The sequence below is a fragment of the Anthonomus grandis genome, chromosome 3 (genome assembly GCF_022605725.1).
Source record: "Anthonomus grandis grandis chromosome 3, icAntGran1.3, whole genome shotgun sequence".
NCBI lineage: Eukaryota > Metazoa > Arthropoda > Insecta > Coleoptera > Curculionidae > Anthonomus > Anthonomus grandis.
The window spans coordinates 3,641,612-3,667,205 of record NC_065548.1 but is presented as its reverse complement, the minus strand read 5'-3'; the positions used below and the strand labels follow the sequence as shown (position 1 = coordinate 3,667,205).

Genomic DNA, 25,594 nt, shown 5'->3' with positions numbered 1-25,594 from the left:
GAATTCCTGATAATCATATATATGACCATGCATTGGAGATGCTAAATCTAAAAACTTTAAAACAAAGACGTTTACATTCAGATCTCATTTTCTCATTGTTAAATGGTCAGATAAATTGCCCTGAACTTCTGATGAGGTTTTCTTTAATGTGCCAACTAGTGACCTAAGACATAATCGTTTGTTTTCCCTGCCTTTTCGTGGCACTAATTATGCATCTCACTCTCCAATTGAGAAGATCTCATCAAAAAAATTTCTTTATTTTGTCTTTGAATTTATCTACATCCAGGCCTACAGCATACATCAGACATTCAAATTAATGCTTGTCACAGCTAGGTTACTGCAACATTGTTTTTTACAAATACCTCTCTCTTGAGGTAAAAAATAGGAGTCAATTAGCTCAAAAAGCCTCTTTGAGATTTGTTTCAAACCTATGAAAATTTGACTACATTACACTAACATATGTTCCTTGACATATGATATATATACCAAATTTCATTTATTTATCTTGAAAAGTAAAAAAGTTATTAAGTGTTTTCATTTTTCTCTGTTACCCGGTATATGTATTTTCTTTATTTATTTTAATTAAATTGCACTAAAATATGATTGAAAATTACCTTGAGCCTACCATCTTATTTAGTTATTATGTATTTGTTTTCTTTTTTTATATAAATAATGTACCTAAAGTATAAAGTGTTTTGATGATTTTAATTTTTGTTAAATTTTTGGTTCTCTTTACTAACTCCATATCTGTTAAATAATTTATTGTCAATGAAACCAACAAAGTAGAATTTTTTGTTCTCTTTTGCCTTGGTAAAGACGAAAAATAAACAAGGTCAAAACGTCGTCCAATTAAAAACTGGAGGTTCGATTTGTTGTCCTTCCTCTATTTATATTTTAAATATAATAAGAAAAATAATACACTCCTAATTCAAACTTACTGTGGCATATTATTAAGGGCAGGCAATTTCGAGACCCACAACATCACGTAATTCGCCTGAGCCAGATAAATGATTTCCGGCTTACAAACGGAATGAATCGCCGCAGAAACGGTGGTTTCGAGCCGTTGGTTTTTTAGTAAAATGTTGCAAAGAATCAAGAGATTCCTGCAAATCGAAAATCTGCAACAGAAACAGCTGTAGTAAAATGTTCCAGAAACTAGCCTACGAGACCTACCGATTTTGGCACTGTTGCCTTAAACAACATGCCACAAACGAAATTCCCAGGGCGCTACTGAATAAATGAACAGCGTTCGGGTTTACCGCTTTTTCCGGTTGGGTTGAGTCGTTGTCTTGCCTTAGGAGCTCTAAAAGTCGGTGTATGGCCTTATACGGGTCGGTCATTTGGTCTAAGTTTAATGAGATTTGTACGCATAAGTTTTCGTACTAAAAAAATAAAAAAACAAACCGGATCAGACACAGCTTTACATTTTACTTTACTAGAGTTACCTCTTGTTTCATTTCTGACTGTAAGTTAGTCAGTAAGTCGAGAATAACCGTGTCAGGTTCCAAGGTAAGTCCAACTTGGGTCTCGAATGCGGTTTTAAAGGTGTTGTTTAGGTCTTTGTCGATGTAGGCCAAGGTTTCGAACAGCACCAGGAGGTCATATAACAATTTTTCTTCTATAAAATAATTTTGTTAAATTAAAAGTGTTTAAAATTTGAACTAATTAAGATAAATATATTGAACTTATTGGTAATTGCAATATTTGTTTTTAATCAATGATGAATAAAGTGATGTTTTTGGAGTATAATTGGATACTTTACGCCAGAAAAACACTATTTCCAGTCGATCCAAACACTATTAAGAAAATAGAACGATGATATAGAAAAAGATGAAAAAGTCGAATTCTCATTTATATATCCTTATCTCAGTTTAAAAATTAGAAGAGAATGGGACTAAAGTGATGTTTTTCGAGTATAATTAGACACTTTACGCCAGAAAAACACCATTTCCAGTCGATCCAAACACTATTAAAAAAATGAAACGATGATATAGAAAAAGATGAAAAAGTCGAATTCTCATTTTATATATCCTTATCTCAGTTTAAAAATTAGAAGAGAATGAGACTAAAGTGATGTTTTTCGAGTATAATTAGACACTTTACGCCAGAAAAACACCATTTCCAGTGGATCCAAGCACTATTAAGAAAATGAAACGATGATATAGAAAAAGATGAAAAAGTCGAATTCTCATTTTATATATCCTTATCTCAGTTTAAAAATTAGAAGAGAATGAGACTAAAGTGATGTTTTTCGAGTATAATTAGACACTTTACGCCAGAAAAACACCATTTCCAGTGGATCCAAGCACTATTAAGAAAATGAAACGATGATATAGAAAAAGATGAAAAAGTCGAATTTCCATTTATATATCCTTATCTCAGTTTAAAAATTAGAAGGGAATGAGACTAAAGTGATGTTTTTCGAGTATAATTGGACACTTTACGGCAGAAAAACACCATTTCCAGTCGATTCAAACACTATTAAGAAAATAGAACGATGATATAGAAAAAGATGAAAAAGTCGAATTTCCATTTTATATATCCTTATCTCAGTTTAAAAATTAGAAGAGAATGGGACTAAAGTGATATTTTTCGAGTATAATTAGACACTTTACGCCAGAAAAACACCATTTCCAGTCGATCCAAACACTATTAAGAAAATGAAACGATGATATAGAAAAAGATAAAAAAGTCGAATTCTCATTTTATATATCCTTATCTCAGTTTAAAAATTAGAAGAGAATGAGACTAAAGTGATGTTTTTCGAGTATAATTAGACACTTTACGCCAGAAAAACACCATTTCCAGTCGATCCAAACACTATTAAGAAAATGGAACAATGATATAGAAAAAGATGAAAAAGTCGAATTTCCATTTTATATATCCTTATCTCAGTTTAAAAATTAGAAGAGAATGAGACTAAAGTGATGTTTTTCGAGTATAATTAGACACTTTACGCCAGAAAAACACCATTTCCAGTCGATCCAAACACTATTAAAAAAATGAAACGATGATATAGAAAAAGATGAAAAAGTCGAATTCTCATTTTATATATCCTTATCTCAGTTTAAAAATTAGAAGAGAATGAGACTAAAGTGATGTTTTTCGAGTATAATTAGACACTTTACGCCAGAAAAACACCATTTCCAGTGGATCCAAGCACTATTAAGAAAATGAAACGATGATATAGAAAAAGATGAAAAAGTCGAATTCTCATTTTATATATCCTTATCTCAGTTTAAAAATTAGAAGAGAATGAGACTAAAGTGATGTTTTTCGAGTATAATTAGACACTTTACGCCAGAAAAACACCATTTCCAGTGGATCCAAGCACTATTAAGAAAATGAAACGATGATATAGAAAAAGATGAAAAAGTCGAATTTCCATTTATATATCCTTATCTCAGTTTAAAAATTAGAAGGGAATGAGACTAAAGTGATGTTTTTCGAGTATAATTGGACACTTTACGGCAGAAAAACACCATTTCCAGTCGATTCAAACACTATTAAGAAAATAGAACGATGATATAGAAAAAGATGAAAAAGTCGAATTTCCATTTTATATATCCTTATCTCAGTTTAAAAATTAGAAGAGAATGGGACTAAAGTGATATTTTTCGAGTATAATTAGACACTTTACGCCAGAAAAACACCATTTCCAGTCGATCCAAACACTATTAAGAAAATGAAACGATGATATAGAAAAAGATAAAAAAGTCGAATTCTCATTTTATATATCCTTATCTCAGTTTAAAAATTAGAAGAGAATGAGACTAAAGTGATGTTTTTCGAGTATAATTAGACACTTTACGCCAGAAAAACACCATTTCCAGTCGATCCAAACACTATTAAGAAAATGGAACAATGATATAGAAAAAGATGAAAAAGTCGAATTTCCATTTTATATATCCTTATCTCAGTTTAAAAATTAGAAGAGAATGAGACTAAAGTGATGTTTTTCGAGTATAATTAGACACTTTACGCCAGAAAAACACCATTTCCAGTCGATCCAAACACTATTAAGAAAATGGAACAATGATATAGAAAAAGATGAAAAAGTCGAATTTCCATTTTATATATCCTTATCTCAGTTTAAAAATTAGAAGAGAATGGGACTAAAGTGATGTTTTTCGAGTATAATTAGACACTTTACGCCAGAAAAACACTATTTCCACTCGATCCAAGCACTATTAAAAAATGAAACGATGATATAGAAAAAGATAAAAAAGTCGAATTTCCATTTTATATATCCTTATCTCAGTTTAAAAATTAGAAGAGAATGAGACTAAAGTGATGTTTTTCGAGTATAATTAGACACTTTACGCCAGAAAAACACTATTTTCAGTCGATCCAAACACTATTAAGAAAATGGAACAATGATATAGAAAAAGATGAAAAAGTCGAATTTCCATTTTATATATCCTTATCTCAGTTTAAAAATTAGAAGAGAATGGGACTAAAGTGATGTTTTTCGAGTATAATTAGACACTTTACGCCAGAAAAACACCATTTCCAGTCGATCCAAACACTATTAAGAAAATGGAACAATGATATAGAAAAAGATGAAAAAGTCGAATTTCCATTTTATATATCCTTATCTCAGTTTAAAAATTAGAAGAGAATGGGACTAAAGTGATGTTTTTCGAGTATAATTAGACACTTTACGCCAGAAAAACACCATTTCCAGTCGATCCAAACACTATTAAGAAAATGGAACAATGATATAGAAAAAGATGAAAAAGTCGAATTTCCATTTTATATATCCTTATCTCAGTTTAAAAATTAGAAGAGAATGAGACTAAAGTGATGTTTTTCGAGTATTATTAGACACTTTACGCCAGAAAAACACTATTTTCAGTCGATCCAAACACTATTAAGAAAATGGAACAATGATATAGAAAAAGATGAAAAAGTCGAATTTCCATTTTATATATCCTTATCTCAGTTTAAAAATTAGAAGAGAATGGGACTAAAGTGATGTTTTTCGAGTATAATTAGACACTTTACGCCAGAAAAACACCATTTCCAGTCGATCCAAACACTATTAAGAAAATGGAACAATGATATAGAAAAAGATGAAAAAGTCGAATTTCCATTTATATATCCTTATCTCAGTTTAAAAATTAGAAGGGAATGAGACTAAAGTGATGTTTTTCGAGTATAATTGGACACTTTACGGCAGAAAAACACCATTTCCAGTCGATTCAAACACTATTAAGAAAATAGAACGATGATATAGAAAAAGATGAAAAAGTCGAATTTCCATTTTATATATCCTTATCTCAGTTTAAAAATTAGAAGAGAATGGGACTAAAGTGATATTTTTCGAGTATAATTAGACACTTTACGCCAGAAAAACACCATTTCCAGTCGATCCAAACACTATTAAGAAAATGAAACGATGATATAGAAAAAGATAAAAAAGTCGAATTCTCATTTTATATATCCTTATCTCAGTTTAAAAATTAGAAGAGAATGAGACTAAAGTGATGTTTTTCGAGTATAATTAGACACTTTACGCCAGAAAAACACCATTTCCAGTCGATCCAAACACTATTAAGAAAATGGAACAATGATATAGAAAAAGATGAAAAAGTCGAATTTCCATTTTATATATCCTTATCTCAGTTTAAAAATTAGAAGAGAATGAGACTAAAGTGATGTTTTTCGAGTATAATTAGACACTTTACGCCAGAAAAACACCATTTCCAGTCGATCCAAACACTATTAAGAAAATGGAACAATGATATAGAAAAAGATGAAAAAGTCGAATTTCCATTTTATATATCCTTATCTCAGTTTAAAAATTAGAAGAGAATGGGACTAAAGTGATGTTTTTCGAGTATAATTAGACACTTTACGCCAGAAAAACACCATTTCCAGTCGATCCAAACACTATTAAGAAAATGGAACAATGATATAGAAAAAGATGAAAAAGTCGAATTTCCATTTTATATATCCTTATCTCAGTTTAAAAATTAGAAGAGAATGGGACTAAAGTGATATTTTTCGAGTATAATTAGACACTTTACGCCAGAAAAACACCATTTCCAGTCGATCCAAACACTATTAAGAAAATGAAACGATGATATAGAAAAAGATAAAAAAGTCGAATTCTCATTTTATATATCCTTATCTCAGTTTAAAAATTAGAAGAGAATGAGACTAAAGTGATGTTTTTCGAGTATAATTAGACACTTTACGCCAGAAAAACACCATTTCCAGTCGATCCAAACACTATTAAGAAAATGGAACAATGATATAGAAAAAGATGAAAAAGTCGAATTTCCATTTTATATATCCTTATCTCAGTTTAAAAATTAGAAGAGAATGAGACTAAAGTGATGTTTTTCGAGTATAATTAGACACTTTACGCCAGAAAAACACCATTTCCAGTCGATCCAAACACTATTAAGAAAATGGAACAATGATATAGAAAAAGATGAAAAAGTCGAATTTCCATTTTATATATCCTTATCTCAGTTTAAAAATTAGAAGAGAATGGGACTAAAGTGATGTTTTTCGAGTATAATTAGACACTTTACGCCAGAAAAACACTATTTCCACTCGATCCAAGCACTATTAAAAAAATGAAACGATGATATAGAAAAAGATAAAAAAGTCGAATTTCCATTTTATATATCCTTATCTCAGTTTAAAAATTAGAAGAGAATGAGACTAAAGTGATGTTTTTCGAGTATAATTAGACACTTTACGCCAGAAAAACACTATTTTCAGTCGATCCAAACACTATTAAGAAAATGGAACAATGATATAGAAAAAGATGAAAAAGTCGAATTTCCATTTTATATATCCTTATCTCAGTTTAAAAATTAGAAGAGAATGGGACTAAAGTGATGTTTTTCGAGTATAATTAGACACTTTACGCCAGAAAAACACCATTTCCAGTCGATCCAAACACTATTAAGAAAATGGAACAATGATATAGAAAAAGATGAAAAAGTCGAATTTCCATTTTATATATCCTTATCTCAGTTTAAAAATTAGAAGAGAATGGGACTAAAGTGATGTTTTTCGAGTATAATTAGACACTTTACGCCAGAAAAACACCATTTCCAGTCGATCCAAACACTATTAAGAAAATGGAACAATGATATAGAAAAAGATGAAAAAGTCGAATTTCCATTTTATATATCCTTATCTCAGTTTAAAAATTAGAAGAGAATGAGACTAAAGTGATGTTTTTCGAGTATTATTAGACACTTTACGCCAGAAAAACACTATTTTCAGTCGATCCAAACACTATTAAGAAAATGGAACAATGATATAGAAAAAGATGAAAAAGTCGAATTTCCATTTTATATATCCTTATCTCAGTTTAAAAATTAGAAGAGAATGAGACTAAAGTGATGTTTTTCGAGTATAATTAGACACTTTACGCCAGAAAAACACTATTTTCAGTCGATCCAAACACTATTAAGAAAATGGAACAATGATATAGAAAAAGATGAAAAAGTCGAATTTCCATTTTATATATCCTTATCTCAGTTTAAAAATTAGAAGAGAATGAGACTAAAGTGATGTTTTTCGAGTATTATTAGACACTTTACGCCAGAAAAACACTATTTTCAGTCGATCCAAACACTATTAAGAAAATGGAACAATGATATAGAAAAAGATGAAAAAGTCGAATTTCCATTTTATATATCCTTATCTCAGTTTAAAAATTAGAAGAGAATGGGACTAAAGTGATGTTTTTCGAGTATAATTAGACACTTTACGCCAGAAAAACACCATTTCCAGTCGATCCAAACACTATTAAGAAAATGGAACAATGATATAGAAAAAGATGAAAAAGTCGAATTTCCATTTATATATCCTTATCTCAGTTTAAAAATTAGAAGGGAATGAGACTAAAGTGATGTTTTTCGAGTATAATTGGACACTTTACGGCAGAAAAACACCATTTCCAGTCGATCCAAACACTATTAAGAAAATGAAACGATGATATAGAAAAAGATAAAAAAGTCGAATTCTCATTTTATATATCCTTATCTCAGTTTAAAAATTAGAAGAGAATGAGACTAAAGTGATGTTTTTCGAGTATAATTAGACACTTTACGCCAGAAAAACACCATTTCCAGTCGATCCAAACACTATTAAGAAAATGGAACAATGATATAGAAAAAGATGAAAAAGTCGAATTTCCATTTTATATATCCTTATCTCAGTTTAAAAATTAGAAGAGAATGAGACTAAAGTGATGTTTTTCGAGTATAATTAGACACTTTACGCCAGAAAAACACCATTTCCAGTCGATCCAAACACTATTAAGAAAATGGAACAATGATATAGAAAAAGATGAAAAAGTCGAATTTCCATTTTATATATCCTTATCTCAGTTTAAAAATTAGAAGAGAATGGGACTAAAGTGATGTTTTTCGAGTATAATTAGACACTTTACGCCAGAAAAACACCATTTCCAGTCGATCCAAACACTATTAAGAAAATGGAACAATGATATAGAAAAAGATGAAAAAGTCGAATTTCCATTTTATATATCCTTATCTCAGTTTAAAAATTAGAAGAGAATGGGACTAAAGTGATATTTTTCGAGTATAATTAGACACTTTACGCCAGAAAAACACCATTTCCAGTCGATCCAAACACTATTAAGAAAATGAAACGATGATATAGAAAAAGATAAAAAAGTCGAATTCTCATTTTATATATCCTTATCTCAGTTTAAAAATTAGAAGAGAATGAGACTAAAGTGATGTTTTTCGAGTATAATTAGACACTTTACGCCAGAAAAACACCATTTCCAGTCGATCCAAACACTATTAAGAAAATGGAACAATGATATAGAAAAAGATGAAAAAGTCGAATTTCCATTTTATATATCCTTATCTCAGTTTAAAAATTAGAAGAGAATGAGACTAAAGTGATGTTTTTCGAGTATAATTAGACACTTTACGCCAGAAAAACACCATTTCCAGTCGATCCAAACACTATTAAGAAAATGGAACAATGATATAGAAAAAGATGAAAAAGTCGAATTTCCATTTTATATATCCTTATCTCAGTTTAAAAATTAGAAGAGAATGGGACTAAAGTGATGTTTTTCGAGTATAATTAGACACTTTACGCCAGAAAAACACTATTTCCACTCGATCCAAGCACTATTAAAAAAATGAAACGATGATATAGAAAAAGATAAAAAAGTCGAATTTCCATTTTATATATCCTTATCTCAGTTTAAAAATTAGAAGAGAATGAGACTAAAGTGATGTTTTTCGAGTATAATTAGACACTTTACGCCAGAAAAACACTATTTTCAGTCGATCCAAACACTATTAAGAAAATGGAACAATGATATAGAAAAAGATGAAAAAGTCGAATTTCCATTTTATATATCCTTATCTCAGTTTAAAAATTAGAAGAGAATGGGACTAAAGTGATGTTTTTCGAGTATAATTAGACACTTTACGCCAGAAAAACACCATTTCCAGTCGATCCAAACACTATTAAGAAAATGGAACAATGATATAGAAAAAGATGAAAAAGTCGAATTTCCATTTTATATATCCTTATCTCAGTTTAAAAATTAGAAGAGAATGGGACTAAAGTGATGTTTTTCGAGTATAATTAGACACTTTACGCCAGAAAAACACCATTTCCAGTCGATCCAAACACTATTAAGAAAATGGAACAATGATATAGAAAAAGATGAAAAAGTCGAATTTCCATTTTATATATCCTTATCTCAGTTTAAAAATTAGAAGAGAATGAGACTAAAGTGATGTTTTTCGAGTATTATTAGACACTTTACGCCAGAAAAACACTATTTTCAGTCGATCCAAACACTATTAAGAAAATGGAACAATGATATAGAAAAAGATGAAAAAGTCGAATTTCCATTTTATATATCCTTATCTCAGTTTAAAAATTAGAAGAGAATGAGACTAAAGTGATGTTTTTCGAGTATAATTAGACACTTTACGCCAGAAAAACACTATTTTCAGTCGATCCAAACACTATTAAGAAAATGGAACAATGATATAGAAAAAGATGAAAAAGTCGAATTTCCATTTTATATATCCTTATCTCAGTTTAAAAATTAGAAGAGAATGAGACTAAAGTGATGTTTTTCGAGTATTATTAGACACTTTACGCCAGAAAAACACTATTTTCAGTCGATCCAAACACTATTAAGAAAATGGAACAATGATATAGAAAAAGATGAAAAAGTCGAATTTCCATTTTATATATCCTTATCTCAGTTTAAAAATTAGAAGAGAATGGGACTAAAGTGATGTTTTTCGAGTATAATTAGACACTTTACGCCAGAAAAACACCATTTCCAGTCGATCCAAACACTATTAAGAAAATGGAACAATGATATAGAAAAAGATGAAAAAGTCGAATTTCCATTTATATATCCTTATCTCAGTTTAAAAATTAGAAGGGAATGAGACTAAAGTGATGTTTTTCGAGTATAATTGGACACTTTACGGCAGAAAAACACCATTTCCAGTCGATTCAAACACTATTAAGAAAATAGAACGATGATATAGAAAAAGATGAAAAAGTCGAATTTCCATTTTATATATCCTTATCTCAGTTTAAAAATTAGAAGAGAATGGGACTAAAGTGATATTTTTCGAGTATAATTAGACACTTTACGCCAGAAAAACACCATTTCCAGTCGATCCAAACACTATTAAGAAAATGAAACGATGATATAGAAAAAGATAAAAAAGTCGAATTCTCATTTTATATATCCTTATCTCAGTTTAAAAATTAGAAGAGAATGAGACTAAAGTGATGTTTTTCGAGTATAATTAGACACTTTACGCCAGAAAAACACCATTTCCAGTCGATCCAAACACTATTAAGAAAATGGAACAATGATATAGAAAAAGATGAAAAAGTCGAATTTCCATTTTATATATCCTTATCTCAGTTTAAAAATTAGAAGAGAATGAGACTAAAGTGATGTTTTTCGAGTATAATTAGACACTTTACGCCAGAAAAACACCATTTCCAGTCGATCCAAACACTATTAAGAAAATGGAACAATGATATAGAAAAAGATGAAAAAGTCGAATTTCCATTTTATATATCCTTATCTCAGTTTAAAAATTAGAAGAGAATGGGACTAAAGTGATGTTTTTCGAGTATAATTAGACACTTTACGCCAGAAAAACACCATTTCCAGTCGATCCAAACACTATTAAGAAAATAGAACGATGATATAGAAAAAGATGAAAAAGTCGAATTCTCATTTATATATCCTTATCTCAGTTTAAAAATTAGAAGAGAATGGGACTAAAGTGATGTTTTTAGAGTATAATTAGACACTTTACGGCAGAAAAACACTATTTCCAGTCAATCCAAACACTATTAAAAAAATAAAACGATGATATAGAAAAAGATGAAAAAGTCGAATTCTCATTTATATATCCTTATCTCAGTTTAAAAATTAGAAGAGAATGGGACTAAAGTGATGTTTTTCGAGTATAATTAGACACTTTACGCCAGAAAAACACTATTTCCAGTCGATCCAAACACTATTAAAAAAATAGAACGATGATATAGAAAAAGATGAAAAAGTCGAATTCTCATTTATATATCCTTATCTCAGTTTAAAAATTAGAACAGAATGAGACTAAAGTGATGTTTTTCGAGTATAATTAGACACTTTACGCCAGAAAAACACCATTTCCAGTCGATCCAAACACTATTAAAAAAATGAAACGATGATATAGAAAAAGATGGAAAAATCGAATTCTCATTTATATATCCTTATCTCAGTTTAAAAATTAGTAGAGGATGGGACTAAAGTGATGTTTTTCGAGTATAATTAGACACTTTACGCCAAAAAAACACTATTTTCAGTCGATCCAAACACTATTAAGAAAATGGAACAATGATATAGAAAAAGATGAAAAAGTCGAATTTCCATTTTATATATCCTTATCTAAGTTTAAAAATTAGAAGAGACTGAGACTAAAGTGATGTTTTTCGAGTATAATTAGAGACTTTACGCCAGAAAAACACTATTTCCAGTCGATCCAAACACTATTAAAAAAATGAAACGATGATATAGAAAAAGATGGAAAAGTCGAATTCTCATTTTATATATCCTTATCTCAGATTAAAAATTAGAAGAGACTGAGACTAAAGTGATGTTTTTCGAGTATAATTAGACACTTTACGGCAGAAAAACACCATTTCCAGTCGATCCAAACACTATTAAAAAAATGAAACGATGATATAGAAAAAGATGGAAAAATCGAATTTCCATTTTATATATCCTTATCTCAGTTTAAAAATTAGAAGAGAATGGGACTAAAGTGATGTTTTTCGAGTATAATTAGACACTTTACGGCAGAAAAACACCATTTCCAGTCGATCCAAACACTATTAAAAAAATGAAACGATGATATAGAAAAAGATGAAAAAGTCGAATTCTCATTTATATATCCTTATCTCAGTTTAAAAGTTAGAAGAGGATGGGAATAAAGTGATGTTGTTCGAGTATAATTAGACACTTTACGCCAGAAAAACACTATTTCCAGTCGATCCAAACACTATTAAGAAAATGAAACGATGATATAGAAAAAGATGAAAAAGTCAAATTTCTATTTATATATCCTTATCTCAGTTTAAAAATTAGAAGAGAATGGGACTAAAGTGATGTTTTTCGAGTATAATTAGACACTTTACGCCAGAAAAACACTATTTCCAGTCGATCCAAACACTATTAAAAAAATGAAACGATGATATAGAAAAAGATGGAAAAGTCGAATTCTCATTTTATATATCCTTATCTCAGATTAAAAATTAGAAGAGACTGAGACTAAAGTGATGTTTTTCGAGTATAATTAGACACTTTACGGCAGAAAAACACCATTTCCAGTCGATCCAAACACTATTAAAAAAATGAAACGATGATATAGAAAAAGATGAAAAAGTCGAATTCTCATTTATATATCCTTATCTCAGTTTAAAAGTTAGAAGAGGATGGGAATAAAGTGATGTTGTTCGAGTATAATTAGACACTTTACGCCAGAAAAACACTATTTCCAGTCGATCCAAACACTATTAAGAAAATGAAACGATGATATAGAAAAAGATGAAAAAGTCAAATTTCTATTTATATATCCTTATCTCAGTTTAAAAATTAGAAGAGAATGGGACTAAAGTGATGTTTTTCGAGTATAATTAGACACTTTACGCCAGAAAAACACTATTTCCAGTCGATCCAAACACTATTAAGAAAATGAAACGATGATATAGAAAAAGATGAAAAAGTCGAATTTCTATTTATATATCCTTATCTCAGTTTAAAAATTAGAAGAGAATGGGACTAAAGTGATGTTTTTCGAGTATAATTAGACACTTTATGCCAGAAAAACACTATTTCCAGTCGATCCAAACACTATTAAAAAAATGAAACGATGATATAGAAAAAGATAAAAAAGTCGAATTCTCATTTTATATATCCTTATCTCAGTTTAAAAATTAGAAGAGAATGAGACTAAAGTGATGTTTTTCGAGTATAATTAGACACTTTACGCCAAAAAAACACCATTTCCAGTCGATCCAAACACTATTAAGAAAATGGAACAATGATATAGAAAAAGATAAAAAAGTCGAATTCTCATTTTATATATCCTTATCTCAGATTAAAAATTAGAAGAGACTGAGACTAAAGTGATGTTTTTCGAGTATAATTAGACACTTTACGGCAGAAAAACACCATTTCCAGTCGATCCAAACACTATTAAAAAAATGAAACGATGATATAGAAAAAGATGGAAAAATCGAATTTCCATTTTATATATCCTTATCTCAGTTTAAAAATTAGAAGAGAATGAGACTAAAGTGATGTTTTTCGAGTATAATTAGACACTTTACGCCAGAAAAACACTATTTCCAGTCGATCCAAACACTATTAAAAAAATAGAACGATGATATAGAAAAAGATGAAAAAGTCGAATTTCTATTTATATATCCTTATCTCAGTTTAAAAATTAGAAGAGAATGGGACTAAAGTGATGTTTTTCGAGTATAATTAGACACTTTATGCCAGAAAAACACCATTTCCAGTCGATCGAAACACTATTAAAAAAATGAAACGATGATATAGAAAAAGATGAAAAAATCGAATTCTCATTTATATATCCTTATCTCAGTTTAAAAATTAGAAGAGAATGGGACTAAAGTGATGTTTTTCGAGTATAATTAGACACTTTACGCCAGAAAAACACCATTTCCAGTCGATCGAAACACTATTAAAAAAATGAAACGATGATATAGAAAAAGATGAAAAAGTCGAATTCTCATTTATATATTCTTATCTCAGTTTAAAAATTAGTAGAGAATGGGACTAAAGTGATGTTTTTCGAGTATAATTAGACACTTTACGCCAGAAAAACACCATTTCCAGTCGATCCAAACACTATTAAAAAAATGAAACGATGATATAGAAAAAGATGAAAAAGTCGAATTCTCATTTATATATCCTTATCTCAGTTTAAAAATTAGAAGAGAATGGGACTAAAGTGATGTTTTTCGAGTATAATTAGACACTTTACGCCAGAAAAACACTATTTCCAGTCGATCCAAACACTATTAAGAAAATGAAACGATGATATAGAAAAAGATGAAAAAGTCGAATTCTCATTTATATATTCTTATCTCAGTTTAAAAATTAGAAGAGAATGGGACTAAAGTGATGTTTTTCGAGTATAATTAGACACTTTACGCCAGAAAAACACCATTTCCAGTCGATCGAAACACTATTAAAAAAATGAAACGATGATATAGAAAAAGATGAAAAAGTCGAATTCTCATTTATATATTCTTATCTCAGTTTAAAAATTAGTAGAGAATGGGACTAAAGTGATGTTTTTCGAGTATAATTAGACACTTTACGCCAGAAAAACACCATTTCCAGTCGATCCAAACACTATTAAGAAAATGAAACGATGATATAGAAAAAGATGAAAAAGTCGAATTCTCATTTATATATTCTTATCTCAGTTTAAAAATTAGTAGAGAATGGGACTAAAGTGATGTTTTTCGAGTATAATTAGACACTTTACGCCAGAAAAACACCATTTCCAGTCGATCCAAACACTATTAAAAAAATGAAACGATGATATAGAAAAAGATGAAAAAGTCGAATTCTCATTTATATATCCTTATCTCAGTTTAAAAATTAGAAGAGAATGGGACTAAAGTGATGTTTTTCGAGTATAATTAGACACTTTACGCCAGAAAAACACCATTTCCAGTCGATCCAAACACTATTAAAAAAATGAAACGATGATATAGAAAAAGATGAAAAAGTCGAATTCTCATTTATATATTCTTATCTCAGTTTAAAAATTAGTAGAGAATGGGACTAAAGTGATGTTTTTCGAGTATAATTAGACACTTTACGCCAGAAAAACACCATTTCCAGTCGATCCAAACACTATTAAAAAAATGAAACGATGATATAGAAAAAGATGAAAAAGTCGAATTCTCATTTATACATCCTTATCTCAGTTTAAAAATTAGTAGAGAATGGGACTAAAGTGATGTTTTTCGAGTATAATTAGACACTTTACGCCAGAAAAACACCATTTCCAGTCGATCGAAACACTATTAAAAAAATGAAACGATGATATAGAAAAAGATGAAAAAGTCGAATTCTCATTTATACATCCTTATCTCAGTTTAAAAATTAGTAGAGAATGGGACTAAAGTGATGTTTTTCGAGTATAATTAGACACTTTACGCCAGAAAAACACCATTTCCAGTCGATCGAAACACTATTAAAAAAATGAAACGATGATATAGAAAAAGATGAAAAAGTCGAATTCTCATTTATATATTCTTATCTCAGTTTAAAAATTAGAAGAGAATGGGACTAAAGTGATGTTTTTCGAGTATAATTAGACACTTTACGCCAGAAAAACACCATTTCCAGTCGATCCAAACACTATTAAAAAAATGAAACGATGATATAGAAAAAGATGAAAAAGTCGAATTCTCATTTATATATTCTTATCTCAGTTTAAAAATTAGTAGAGAATGGGACTAAAGTGATGTTTTTCGAGTATAATTAGACACTTTACGCCAGAAAAACACCATTTCCAGTCGATCCAAACACTATTAAAAAAATGAAACGATGATATAGAAAAAGATGAAAAAGTCGAATTCTCATTTATACATCCTTATCTCAGTTTAAAAATTAGTAGAGAATGGGACTAAAGTGATGTTTTTCGAGTATAATTAGACACTTTACGCCAGAAAAACACCATTTCCAGTCGATCGAAACACTATTAAAAAAATGAAACGATGATATAGAAAAAGATGAAAAAGTCGAATTCTCATTTATATATTCTTATCTCAGTTTAAAAATTAGAAGAGAATGGGACTAAAGTGATGTTTTTCGAGTATAATTAGACACTTTACGCCAGAAAAACACTATTTCCAGTCGATCTAAACACTATTAAAAAAATAGAACGATGATATAGAAAAAGATAAAAAAGTCAAATTTCTATTTATATATCCTTATCTCAGTTTAAAAATTAGAAGAGAATGGGACTAAAGTGATGTTTTTCGAGTATAATTAGACACTTTACGCCAGAAAAACACCATTTCCAGTCGATCCAAACACTATTAAAAAAATGAAACGATGATATAGAAAAAGATGAAAAAGTCGAATTCTCATTTATACATCCTTATCTCAGTTTAAAAATTAGTAGAGAATGGGACTAAAGTGATGTTTTTCGAGTATAATTACACACTTTACGCCAGAAAAACACCATTTCCAGTGGATCCAAGCACTATTAAGAAAATGAAACGATGATATAGAAAAAGATGAAAAAGTCAAATTTCTATTTATATATCCTTATCTCAGTTTAAAAATTAGAAGAGAATGGGACTAAAGTGATGTTTTTCGAGTATAATTAGACACTTTACTCTAGAAAAACACCATTTCCAGTCGATCGAAACACTATTAAAAAAATGAAACGATGATATAGAAAAAGATGAAAAAGTCGAATTCTCATTTATATATTCTTATCTCAGTTTAAAAATTAGTAGAGAATGGGACTAAAGTGATGTTTTTCGAGTATAATTAGACACTTTACGCCAGAAAAACACCATTTCCAGTCGATCGAAACACTATTAAAAAAATGAAACGATGATATAGAAAAAGATGAAAAAGTCGAATTCTCATTTATATATTCTTATCTCAGTTTAAAAATTAGTAGAGAATGGGACTAAAGTGATGTTTTTCGAGTATAATTAGACACTTTACGCCAGAAAAACACTATTTCCAGTCGATCCAAACACTATTAAAAAAATAGAACGATGATATAGAAAAAGATGAAAAAGTCGAATTTCCATTTATATATCCTTATCTCAGTTTAAAAATTAGAAGAGAATGGGACTAAAGTGATGTTTTTCGAGTATAATTAGACACTTTACGCCAGAAAAACACCATTTCCAGTCGATCCAAGCACTATTAAAAAAATGAAACGATGATATAGAAAAAGATGAAAAAGTCGAATTTCCATTTTATATATCCTTATCTCAGTTTAAAAATTAGAAGAGAATGGGACTAAAGTGATGTTTTTCGAGTATAATTAGACACTTTACGCCAGAAAAACACCATTTCCAGTCGATCCAAACACTATTAAGAAAATGGAACAATGATATAGAAAAAGATAAAAAAGTTGAATTCTCATTTATATATCCTTATCTCAGTTTAAAAATTAGAAGAGAATGAGACTAAAGTGATGTTTTTCGAGTATAATTGGACACTTTACGGCAGAAAAACACCATTTCCAGTCGATTCAAACACTATTAAGAAAATGGAACAATGATATAGAAAAAGATGAAAAAGTTGAATTCTCATTTATATATCCTTATCTCAGTTTAAAAATTAGAAGAGAATGGGACTAAAGTGATGTTTTTCGAGTATAATTAGACACTTTACGCCAGAAAAACACTATTTCCAGTCGATCCAAGCACTATTAAAAAAATGAAACGATGATATAGAAAAAGATGAAAAAGTCGAATTTCCATTTATACATCCTTATCTCAGTTTAAAAATTAGTAGAGAATGGGACTAAAGTGATGTTTTTCGAGTATAATTACACACTTTACGCCAGAAAAACACCATTTCCAGTGGATCCAAGCACTATTAAGAAAATGAAACGATGATATAGAAAAAGATGAAAAAGTCAAATTTCTATTTATATATCCTTATGTCAGTTTAAAAATTAGAAGAGAATGGGACTAAAGTGATGTTTTTCGAGTATAATTAGACACTTTACGCCAGAAAAACACTATTTCCAGTCGATCTAAACACTATTAAAAAAATAGAACGATGATATAGAAAAAGATAAAAAAGTCAAATTTCTATTTATATATCCTTATCTCAGTTTAAAAATTAGAAGAGAATGGGACTAAAGTGATGTTTTTCGAGTATAATTAGACACTTTACGCCAGAAAAACACCATTTCCAGTCGATCCAAACACTATTAAAAAAATGAAACGATGATATAGAAAAAGATGAAAAAGTCGAATTCTCATTTATACATCCTTATCTCAGTTTAAAAATTAGTAGAGAATGGGACTAAAGTGATGTTTTTCGAGTATAATTACACACTTTACGCCAGAAAAACACCATTTCCAGTGGATCCAAGCACTATTAAGAAAATGAAACGATGATATAGAAAAAGATGAAAAAGTCAAATTTCTATTTATATATCCTTATCTCAGTTTAAAAATTAGAAGAGAATGGGACTAAAGTGATGTTTTTCGAGTATAATTAGACACTTTACTCTAGAAAAACACCATTTCCAGTCGATCGAAACACTATTAAAAAAATAAAACGATGATATAGAAAAAGATGAAAAAGTCGAATTCTCATTTATATATTCTTATCTCAGTTTAAAAATTAGTAGAGAATGGGACTAAAGTGATGTTTTTCGAGTATAATTAGACACTTTACGCCAGAAAAACACCATTTCCAGTCGATCGAAACACTATTAAAAAAATGAAACGATGATATAGAAAAAGATGAAAAAGTCGAATTCTCATTTATACATCCTTATCTCAGTTTAAAAATTAGTAGAGAATGGGACTAAAGTGATGTTTTTCGAGTATAATTAGACACTTTACGCCAGAAAAACACCATTTCCAGTCGATCCAAACACTATTAAAAAAATGAAACGATGATATAGAAAAAGATGAAAAAGTCGAATTCTCATTTATACATCCTTATCTCAGTTTAAAAATTAGTAGAGAATGGGACTAAAGTGATGTTTTTCGAGTATAATTACACACTTTACGCCAGAAAAACACCATTTCCAGTGGATCCAAGCACTATTAAGAAAATGAAACGATGATATAGAAAAAGATGAAAAAGTCGAATTCTCATTTATACATCCTTATCTCAGTTTAAAAATTAGTAGAGAATGGGACTAAAGTGATGTTTTTCGAGTATAATTACACACTTTACGCCAGAAAAACACCATTTCCAGTGGATCCAAGCACTATTAAGAAAATGAAACGATGATATAGAAAAAGATGAAAAAGTCAAATTTCTATTTATATATCCTTATCTCAGTTTAAAAATTAGAAGAGAATGGGACTAAAGTGATGTTTTTCGAGTATAATTAGACACTTTACTCTAGAAAAACACCATTTCCAGTCGATCGAAACACTATTAAAAAAATGAAACGATGATATAGAAAAAGATGAAAAAGTCGAATTCTCATTTATATATTCTTATCTCAGTTTAAAAATTAGTAGAGAATGGGACTAAAGTGATGTTTTTCGAGTATAATTAGACACTTTACGCCAGAAAAACACCATTTCCAGTCGATCGAAACACTATTAAAAAAATGAAACGATGATATAGAAAAAGATGAAAAAGTCGAATTCTCATTTATATATCCTTATCTCAGTTTAAAAATTAGAAGAGAATGAGACTAAAGTGATGTTTTTCGAGTATAATTAGACACTTTACGCCAGAAAAACACTATTTCCAGTCGATCCAAGCACTATTAAAAAAATGAAACGATGATATAGAAAAAGATGAAAAAGTCGAATTTCCATTTTATATATCCTTATCTCAGTTTAAAAATTAGAAGAGAATGGGACTAAAGTGATGTTTTTCGAGTATAATTAGACACTTTACGCCAGAAAAACACCACTTCCAGTCGATCCAAACACTATTAAAAAAATGAAACGATGATATAGAAAAAGATAAAAAAGTCGAATTCTCATTTTATATATCCTTATCTCAGTTTAAAAATTAGAAGAGAATGAGACTAAAGTGATGTTTTTCGAGTATAATTAGACACTTTACGCCAAAAAAACACCATTTCCAGTCGATCCAAACACTATTAAGAAAATGGAACAATGATATAGAAAAAGATAAAAAAGTCGAATTCTCATTTTATATATCCTTATCTCAGTTTAAAAATTAGAAGAGAATGAGACTAAAGTGATGTTTTTCGAGTATAATTAGACACTTTACGCCAGAAAAACACCATTTCCAGTCGATCCAAACACTATTAAAAAAATGAAACGATGATATAGAAAAAGATGAAAAAGTCGAATTCTCATTTATACATCCTTATCTCAGTTTAAAAATTAGTAGAGAATGGGACTAAAGTGATGTTTTTCGAGTATAATTACACACTTTACGCCAGAAAAACACCATTTCCAGTGGATCCAAGCACTATTAAGAAAATGAAACGATGATATAGAAAAAGATGAAAAAGTCGAATTCTCATTTATACATCCTTATCTCAGTTTAAAAATTAGTAGAGAATGGGACTAAAGTGATGTTTTTCGAGTATAATTACACACTTTACGCCAGAAAAACACCATTTCCAGTGGATCCAAGCACTATTAAGAAAATGAAACGATGATATAGAAAAAGATGAAAAAGTCAAATTTCTATTTATATATCCTTATCTCAGTTTAAAAATTAGAAGAGAATGGGACTAAAGTGATGTTTTTCGAGTATAATTAGACACTTTACTCTAGAAAAACACCATTTCCAGTCGATCGAAACACTATTAAAAAAATGAAACGATGATATAGAAAAAGATGAAAAAGTCGAATTCTCATTTATATATTCTTATCTCAGTTTAAAAATTAGTAGAGAATGGGACTAAAGTGATGTTTTTCGAGTATAATTAGACACTTTACGCCAGAAAAACACCATTTCCAGTCGATCGAAACACTATTAAAAAAATGAAACGATGATATAGAAAAAGATGAAAAAGTCGAATTCTCATTTATATATCCTTATCTCAGTTTAAAAATTAGAAGAGAATGAGACTAAAGTGATGTTTTTCGAGTATAATTAGACACTTTACGCCAGAAAAACACTATTTCCAGTCGATCCAAGCACTATTAAAAAAATGAAACGATGATATAGAAAAAGATGAAAAAGTCGAATTTCCATTTTATATATCCTTATCTCAGTTTAAAAATTAGAAGAGAATGGGACTAAAGTGATGTTTTTCGAGTATAATTAGACACTTTACGCCAGAAAAACACCACTTCCAGTCGATCCAAACACTATTAAAAAAATGAAACGATGATATAGAAAAAGATAAAAAAGTCGAATTCTCATTTTATATATCCTTATCTCAGTTTAAAAATTAGAAGAGAATGAGACTAAAGTGATGTTTTTCGAGTATAATTAGACACTTTACGCCAAAAAAACACCATTTCCAGTCGATCCAAACACTATTAAGAAAATGGAACAATGATATAGAAAAAGATAAAAAAGTCGAATTCTCATTTTATATATCCTTATCTCAGTTTAAAAATTAGAAGAGAATGAGACTAAAGTGATGTTTTTCGAGTATAATTAGACACTTTACGCCAGAAAAACACTATTTCCAGTCGATCCAAACACTATTAAAAAAATAGAACGATGATATAGAAAAAGATGAAAAAGTCGAATTTCCATTTATATATCCTTATCTCAGTTTAAAAATTAGAAGAGAATGGGACTAAAGTGATGTTTTTCGAGTATAATTAGACACTTTACGCCAGAAAAACACCATTTCCAGTCGATCCAAGCACTATTAAAAAAATGAAACGATGATATAGAAAAAGATGAAAAAGTCGAATTTCCATTTTATATATCCTTATCTCAGTTTAAAAATTAGAAGAGAATGGGACTAAAGTGATGTTTTTCGAGTATAATTAGACACTTTACGCCAGAAAAACACCATTTCCAGTCGATCCAAACACTATTAAGAAAATGGAACAATGATATAGAAAAAGATAAAAAAGTTGAATTCTCATTTATATATCCTTATCTCAGTTTAAAAATTAGAAGAGAATGAGACTAAAGTGATGTTTTTCGAGTATAATTGGACACTTTACGGCAGAAAAACACCATTTTCAGTCGATTCAAACACTATTAAGAAAATGGAACAATGATATAGAAAAAGATGAAAAAGTTGAATTCTCATTTATATATCCTTATCTCAGTTTAAAAATTAGAAGAGAATGGGACTAAAGTGATGTTTTTCGAGTATAATTAGACACTTTACGCCAGAAAAACACTATTTCCAGTCGATCCAAGCACTATTAAAAAAATGAAACGATGATATAGAAAAAGATGAAAAAGTCGAATTTCCATTTTATATATCCTTATCTCAGTTTAAAAATTAGAAGAGAATGGGACTAAAGTGATGTTTTTCGAGTATAATTAGACACTTTACGCCAGAAAAACACCATTTCCAGTCGATCCAAACACTATTAAAAAAATGAAACGATGATATAGAAAAAGATAAAAAAGTGGAATTCTCATTTTATATATCCTTATCTCAGTTTAAAAATTAGAAGAGAATGAGACTAAAGTGATATTTTTCGAGTATAATTAGACACTTTACGCCAAAAAAACACCATTTCCAGTCGATCCAAACACTATTAAGAAAATGGAACAATGATATAGAAAAAGATAAAAAAGTCCAATTCTCATTTTATATATCCTTATCTCAGTTTAAAAATTAGAAGAGAATGAGACTAAAGTGATGTTTTTCGAGTATAATTAGACACTTTACGCCAGAAAAACACTATTTCCAGTCGATCCAAACACTATTAAAAAAATAGAACGATGATATAGAAAAAGATGAAAAAGTCGAATTTCCATTTATATATCCTTATCTCAGTTTAAAAATTAGAAGAGAATGGGACTAAAGTGATGTTTTTCGAGTATAATTAGACACTTTACGCCAGAAAAACACCATTTCCAGTCGATCCAAGCACTATTAAAAAAATGAAACGATGATATAGAAAAAGATGAAAAAGTCGAATTTCCATTTTATATATCCTTATCTCAGTTTAAAAATTAGAAGAGAATGGGACTAAAGTGATGTTTTTCGAGTATAATTAGACACTTTACGCCAGAAAAACACCATTTCCAGTCGATCCAAACACTATTAAGAAAATGGAACAATGATATAGAAAAAGATAAAAAAGTCGAATTCTCATTTTATATATCCTTATCTCAGTTTAAAAATTAGAAGAGAATGAGACTAAAGTGATGTTTTTCGAGTATAATTAGACACTTTACGCCAGAAAAACACCATTTCCAGTCGATCCAAACACTATTAAAAAAATGAAACGATGATATAGAAAAAGTTAAAAAGTCGAATTCTCATTTTATATATCCTTATCTCAGTTTAAAAATTAGAAGAGAATGAGACTAAAGTGATGTTTTTCGAGTATAATTAGACACTTTACGCCAGAAAAACACCATTTCCAGTCGATCCAAACACTATTAAGAAAATGGAACAATGATATAGAAAAAGATGAAAAAGTCGAATTTCCATTTTATATATCCTTATCTCAGTTTAAAAATTAGAAGAGAATGGGACTAAAGTGATGTTTTTCGAGTATAATTAGACACTTTACGCCAGAAAAACACCATTTCCAGTCGATCCAAGCACTATTAAAAAAATGAAACGATGATATAGAAAAAGATGAAAAAGTCGAATTTCCATTTTATATATCCTTATCTCAGTTTAAAAATTAGAAGAGAATGAGACTAAAGTGATGTTTTTCGAGTATAATTAGACACTTTACGCCAGAAAAACACCATTTCCAGTCGATCCAAACACTATTAAAAAAATGAAACGATGATATAGACAAAGATAAAAAAGTCGAATTCTCATTTTATATATCCTTATCTCAGTTTAAAAATTAGAAGAGAATGGGACTAAAGTGATGTTTTTCGAGTATAATTAGACACTTTACGCCAGAAAAACACCATTTCCAGTCGATCCAAGCACTATTAAAAAAATGAAACGATGATATAGAAAAAGATAAAAAAGTCGAATTCTCATTTTATATATCCTTATCTCAGTTTAAAAATTAGAAGAGAATGGGACTAAAGTGATGTTTTTCGAGTATAATTAGACACTTTACGCCAGAAAAACACCATTTCCAGTCGATCCAAGCACTATTAAAAAAATGAAACGATGATATAGAAAAAGATGAAAAAGTCGAATTTCCATTTTATATATCCTTATCTCAGTTTAAAAATTAGAAGAGAATGGGACTAAAGTGATGTTTTTCGAGTATAATTAGACACTTTACGCCAGAAAAACACCATTTCCAGTCGATCCAAACACTATTAAGAAAATGGAACAATGATATAGAAAAAGATAAAAAAGTTGAATTCTCATTTATATATCCTTATCTCAGTTTAAAAATTAGAAGAGAATGAGACTAAAGTGATGTTTTTCGAGTATAATTGGACACTTTACGGCAGAAAAACACCATTTTCAGTCGATTCAAACACTATTAAGAAAATGGAACAATGATATAGAAAAAGATGAAAAAGTTGAATTCTCATTTATATATCCTTATCTCAGTTTAAAAATTAGAAGAGAATGGGACTAAAGTGATGTTTTTCGAGTATAATTAGACACTTTACGCCAGAAAAACACTATTTCCAGTCGATCCAAGCACTATTAAAAAAATGAAACGATGATATAGAAAAAGATGAAAAAGTCGAATTTCCATTTTATATATCCTTATCTCAGTTTAAAAATTAGAAGAGAATGGGACTAAAGTGATGTTTTTCGAGTATAATTAGACACTTTACGCCAGAAAAACACCATTTCCAGTCGATCCAAACACTATTAAAAAAATGAAACGATGATATAGAAAAAGATAAAAAAGTGGAATTCTCATTTTATATATCCTTATCTCAGTTTAAAAATTAGAAGAGAATGAGACTAAAGTGATATTTTTCGAGTATAATTAGACACTTTACGCCAAAAAAAACACCATTTCCAGTCGATCCAAACACTATTAAGAAAATGGAACAATGATATAGAAAAAGATAAAAAAGTCCAATTCTCATTTTATATATCCTTATCTCAGTTTAAAAATTAGAAGAGAATGAGACTAAAGTGATGTTTTTCGAGTATAATTAGACACTTTACGCCAGAAAAACACTATTTCCAGTCGATCCAAACACTATTAAAAAAATAGAACGATGATATAGAAAAAGATGAAAAAGTCGAATTTCCATTTATATATCCTTATCTCAGTTTAAAAATTAGAAGAG

The 25,594-nt window shown here is 29.3% G+C and overlaps 1 protein-coding gene across 1 annotated transcript in view; it reads right to left on the bottom strand.

The window, feature by feature from the left end:
- Positions 1 to 25,594, bottom strand: part of LOC126733862 (nuclear pore complex protein Nup160 homolog) — a 68,016-nt gene that overhangs the window by 27,257 nt on the left and 15,165 nt on the right. The window contains exons 11-13 of the mRNA XM_050437283.1: positions 1,446 to 1,618; positions 1,174 to 1,382; positions 939 to 1,118 (exon numbers count right to left, since the gene is read on the bottom strand). Coding sequence (XP_050293240.1) covers positions 939 to 1,118; positions 1,174 to 1,382; positions 1,446 to 1,618 — 562 coding nt within the window. The remainder of the gene's footprint in view (positions 1 to 938; positions 1,119 to 1,173; positions 1,383 to 1,445; positions 1,619 to 25,594) is intronic.